We start from the raw sequence: 5,799 nt of genomic DNA, 5'->3' as shown, positions 1-5,799 counted from the left end.
AAATAAATAGAAGAAGAAGAAAATGAAATAGGATAGGAAGAAATAGAAGAAGAAGAAATAGGAGAAGAAGAAGAAATGGAAGAAGAAGAGGAAGAAGAAGAAGAGGAAGAAGAAGAAGAAGAAGAAGAAGAAGAAGAAGAAGAAATAGGAGAAAAACAAAAAAAAAATGGAAGAAGAAGAAGAAGAAGAAGAAGGGTCGGTGACCGGCGCCGGAGGAGAGGAGCGGGAAGATGGCGAGAGAGGAAGTCTTTTTTGCCAATGGGGAAGAGAGGCGCGGGGGTTGAGAAGATGGAGGAGCCCGCCCTTTCTTTTTTTTGTTGCGAATCGGAGCTTTGAAGAGCGAGAGAGACGCGATCTTCGGGGAAGAGAGGCGTTGCTTCTCTGCCTTTTTCCTTTTCTTTTTTTTTAACCGTTTTTTTTTGGGAGAGAGAGAATAGAGGAGAGAGGAGAGAGGAGAGAGGGAGGAGAGAAGAGAGGGAAATGAAAATTGAGAATCTTTTAGAGAGTTACAGCTGTCTATATATATATATATATAATATTATTATAATATACTAATATAATATAATAATAATTATTATTATTCAATCAACCTCTCTTTGTGCATTTTCGCCCGAATATGTCCTCGCAGCGAAATGGGCATCGTTTTTGACTAAATTTGACGTTCCGGACGCATTGGCGCTGTCTATTTCGTCATCCGGGGCTATTTGAACGAGCTCGCTGTTGATCGAGTCAATTCGAGCTAATTTCGTGCACGGCGCGACGTATAGAATTTGTGGGCACTTGTGACATCAAAAAATTGATGCCAACAGTCCCTTTATTAAAAATGCAAGCAGAAAAAATGGGAAGACAACACTCTTTTTCTTCACATCAGAAATTTCAACACTGACTGACAAATTAAAATTTGCTCTTATTGGAAAAGTTTTGATGACCTCAAATTAACAGGAAAGTGGAAAGTGGGGCTCATGGATGTGAAACATGTATTGATTCAGTTAACCGTGCCTGAGGACTACACTCGGATTTTCCATTGCCGGTAAACCCATGAAGCTGCTCAAGTGGTCTCCTGATTTCAACCCAAATCATGAGACTCTCACTGTATCGGTATGGTTTAGTTTACTTGGTCTCAAGCTGCATTTTTTTCATCATCAGGTTCTGGGGTCATCCTTGGGGATCCTTTGAAGCTAGATCTACCTAATCATACCCTCAGTGGTCAGAATACTTGTGGAAAGAGATATTACTTTACCTGATGTTACTGAAGTTTGACTAGGCACAACCCATAATGGTTATTGACAACAAATCGTCATGGAGCACAAGCCCCCATATTGTACCCACTATAAGATGTTTGGTCATATTCTTGATAAATGCCACAAGTTTCATCCAAATTTGAAGTCTAAGGTTCAAGTGAATAAGGATGGTGAATAAGGATGGGTCTAACCCCACTGCTCTAGACATTTTAGTTCCACCTAGAGAGGATACTACCAGACAAGAGGTGTCTGTTGCCCCTGAGGAGCCCCCATGACATTGCTGTTACTGTTACTGTTACTGCGAGTGATGTTATGCTGACACCTTCAAACCCCATAGGAAACAATACTGATGGACTATTACCTACAAATGATAGTATTCATACTGATAATCAGGAGAACCTCGTAGCTCTAATTCTTCAGAAAGTATTCGGTGTAGAGGCAACTCATACTTCACATATATTAGAACCTATTGTGGGTACTACGGTTAGTATTCTTTCTGCTTTAGCTCTACCACCCCATCAGACTGATTCTTCGGATGAGGAATGACGGGTCTATTCCAGGAAGAAGAAGAAGAATCGAGACCGACTCAAGCTCGAAAATTTATTGGATGATACATTGGTTACTACTGACAATGACACTCATCTTACAAATTTATTAGCTGGCTCTTTCCAAGGAAATAGAGACAGAGACAAGGCAAAATTGGGTCGCTCTCTAGCTACCTGATATCCTGTATTTGACGCTTTTTGGTTTTTTCTTTAGGTCTCTCATGTATTTTTCTGTATTTTCTCTTTTTGGAACTATTTGATGTGGTGGTTATCGTGTGGGCAGAGTGTCATGTTTGGACCCTCCCACAAAATCTATATGTATCCTAATTTTTATTTAATGATGGACTATTACCTACAAATGAAAGTGTTCAGACTGATAATCAGGAGAGCCTCGCAGCTCCACTTCTTCAGGAAGTATTCGGTGTAGAGGCAACTCATACTTCACATATGCTAGAACCTATTGTGGGTACTATGGTTGATATTACTTCTGCTTCAGCTCTACCACCCCATCAGACTGATTCTTCGGAAGAGGAATGACAGGTCTATTCCAGGAGGAATAAGAAGAATGGATGCAGACTCCAGCTCGGGAGCATATTGGATGATACATTGGTTACTTCTGGCAATGACAATCATCTTACCAGCTTACTAGCTTGCTCCTTTTCTAGAACTAGAGACAAAGACAAAACCAAATTGGGTCACTCTCTAGCCACCTGATACTATATATTTTGATAATGTTAGGCTTTTTATTTAAGTATCTAATGTATTTTTATGTTTTTTCTAGTTTTAGAACCATCTGTAGTTTTTGTTAAATTTACATGCTTATTAGTATTAAATTATAGTATATTACTATTAAATTTATAATTAAAGAATTTATAAATAATCAAATTATATAATATAAATATTGAGCATTTAATATGTTATTTGTTAAGCAATAAACAAAATTGTTCATGAACATTAATAAACTAGTTGGATTATGTTCAAATTTGGTTCATTTAACTTTCGAGTTTTAAGTGTTCAAACTTGTTTATTTATTAATTTGAAGAAACATGATAGAATATTAATCAAGCCGAGTTTAAGCTATTCAACAAATGCATCGGTTCATTTACAACCCTTACTACAATCCTCCACTCTCTGCCATCTTCAAATTGCTCATGTGAGTTCATTGACAATGAATTTTCTTTACTAGCCTCAATAAATATTGCTTCTAAGTAGGGTTTTTAGTTCAAGTTGAATTGTCAGGTCGGGTCCAACTTGAAGTTGACATGGCCCAAATATGCTAAACCCGAACTAGACCTTTTTTTTATGAGTCAAAATACTTTACCCAAACCTATCTCCACCCGAACTGATCTGTCTAACCCAATTCTTATAGATAATGCAGTTTTATTTTGATCAACATGGCCCAGTTAACCAAAATATGCCACGTTTAACCCAATTACTTAGACCCGACCTTGTGTAAACTAAATTTGAATAGTAATTGAGTCAATTTCAGGCTATTTGAGTTGCTCAATCCCAACCTAATTTTAGAATTTTTGAGTCAGGTTTGGTTGGATTGTTGGGTCAGTTCATTTATTGAAACATCTACTTCTAAGCTCTAAAAGTTTGTTATCCTTTCGCCTTCATGTGGATATTGGTATCAATTACCCATTTCTATAGTTTTTTTGCTTTATGGCATTTCTCTAAGATCGCTGCTATTGAGTTAAAGAATCCACTGCCTCAGGTACGAATGTCCAGATCTTATGAATCCTGCCGAATTCCTTGCCGATTTGATATCTATTGATTATAGCTCTGCTGAATGTGTGCATTCTTCGCAAACAAGGATTGACAAACTTGTTGCCGAGTTCTCGCAGAATTCTCTTGTTATGGAATGTGCAAGTCCAGTTAATGCTTCGAAGGATTTGAGTTTTCCAACCAAGTTCGCTAGAAAATCCTTAACTAAACGTCGAGCCGGATGGTGGAAGCAGTTCCGATTGCTCCTTAAACGCGCATGGATGCAGGTTTTTTTCATGAATTTTTCTCATGACGCAATTTTACCTTCTTTATTTTTTACATTTATACTATCCAAATCTTTCCTATCACATCACAAATATCATTATTTTAATTTTTAAAATGTGAAATACATTCATGCATTTGGTAAGGTGGCTTATATGTAAAAATTGAAGTTTGGGTGTTAGATATGTAAATAGGATATAAGTTCCATGCATGCAATCTTCTTAAACGCGCATGGATGCAGGTTTTTTTCATGAATTTTTCTCATGACGCAATTTTACCTTCTTTATTTTGTACATTTATACTATCCAAATCTTTCCTATCACATCACAAATATCATTATTTTAATTTTTAAAATGTGAAATACATTCATGCATTTGGTAAGGTGGCAAGTACCCACAGCAACAACTAGCACACAAAAATTGGAGGTTTCTTGGGATGCACACCTAATTGAAGTTTGGGTGTTAGATATGTAAATAGGATATAAGTGCCATGCATGCAATCTTCTTAAACGCGCATGTATGCAGGTTTTTTTCATGATTTTTTCTTATGACGCAATTTTACCTTCTTTATTTTTTTACATTTATACTATCTAAATCTTTCCTATCACATCACAAATATCATTATTTTAATTTTTAAAATGTGAAATACATATTTTCATGCATTTGGTAAGGTGGCTTACATGTAAAATTGAAGTTTTGGTGTTAGATATGTAAATAGGATATAAGTGGCATGCATGCAATCTTCCTTTTTCTTTAGTATTAACATTTTTGTTTATTTACACTGTTATAACTGACTAACATGATTTTGGAGGTAGGGAGGGAGACTTTAAGGCTGCTGTTATGGAAACTTGTTAGAGCTGAACGTAGATTTATATAACTATGAAGAACTCTTTAGTCTTTACTACTTTTATGTATAGGAAGATTTACGTACATACCACTCAATTCCTGTGTATTTACATATCTAACATCGAACTTCAATTTTTGTATATATGTCATCTTTACTATGAATGAAAATATGTATTTCACCTTTTAGAAGATGAAATAGTTGTATTTTTGATGAGATATGAAAGATTTGGGTGATATAAATGTAAAAAAAAAAGTTTAAGTATTAGATATGCAAATGCATAGGAATTATTTGTTATGCATGTAAATGCTCCTTTTGTTTAACCACTTGTGCTGAATTCAATGAGTTTTTTGCTTAGGCTTTTCGTGATGGGCCTACAAATAAAGTCCGGACACGAATGTCCGTTGCAGCTGCAGTTATATTCGGATCCGTTTTCTGGCGCATGGGAAGATCACAAACATCTATACAAGATAGAATGGGACTTCTTCAGGTAATTATATCCTTTGTTTTTTTATTAAAGAACAAAATTATTAATGATGACATTCAGCTATGACACTATTTTCTTAGAAGCTTTATATAAATACCACTCAATTCCTACGTATTTACAAAAATAACACCAAAAATTCAATTTTTACATGCATGCCTTCTTACCTAAGCATGAAAAGGTGTATTTCACTTTTTAAAAGGTGTATTTCACATTTTAAAAGTTAAAATGGTGATATTTTTGATGTTATATGAAACAGTTAGGTGGCATAAATGTAAGATGTAAACTTTAGGTGTTAGATATGTAAACATATATGAATCGGGTGCTATGTATGTAAATGCCCTTTTTTTAACTAGTTTGAATCGAGCCCCGAAGTAAACCAAGGTTAAGTTGATCTATTTAACTTTTGCTTTTAGAATTTAAAAATTTTTAATATTTGAATTTGGAGCAGTTTGGAGAAGTTCATATGAACTTCACTAGATGCTTCCCTATTCAAACGCCAAGTTCACATAAACTTGGCCAAATGTGGTTAGAAGTCCTAGATAGAACTGGCGGTCACTTTTGTTTGTGGCATTTACATGCATAGCGCTCACTTCTTATGGATTTACACATCTCACACCAAAACATTCATTTTTATATGCATAGCTCCCATTTCTTTCATATCACATTAAAAATAGCGCTAATTACTCTTTTTAAT

At 35.3% G+C, this 5,799-nt stretch overlaps 1 protein-coding gene across 1 annotated transcript in view; it reads left to right on the top strand.

The window, feature by feature from the left end:
- Positions 1-962: 962 nt before the first annotated feature.
- Positions 963-5,799, top strand: part of LOC110035829 (ABC transporter G family member 7-like) — a gene marked incomplete at its 3' end in the record, with an annotated part of 16,723 nt that continues 11,886 nt past the window's right edge. The window contains exons 1-3 of the mRNA XM_020740128.1: positions 963-1,030; positions 3,504-3,780; positions 4,977-5,108. Of these exons, the coding sequence (XP_020595787.1) occupies positions 963-1,030; positions 3,504-3,780; positions 4,977-5,108 (477 nt within the window). The remainder of the gene's footprint in view (positions 1,031-3,503; positions 3,781-4,976; positions 5,109-5,799) is intronic.

Source organism: Phalaenopsis equestris, unplaced genomic scaffold (assembly GCF_001263595.1).
Source record: "Phalaenopsis equestris unplaced genomic scaffold, ASM126359v1 Scaffold200187, whole genome shotgun sequence".
Lineage (NCBI taxonomy): Eukaryota > Viridiplantae > Streptophyta > Magnoliopsida > Asparagales > Orchidaceae > Phalaenopsis > Phalaenopsis equestris.
Note: the sequence above shows the minus strand (reverse complement) of the source record. Positions and strands in the feature narration are given on the sequence as shown.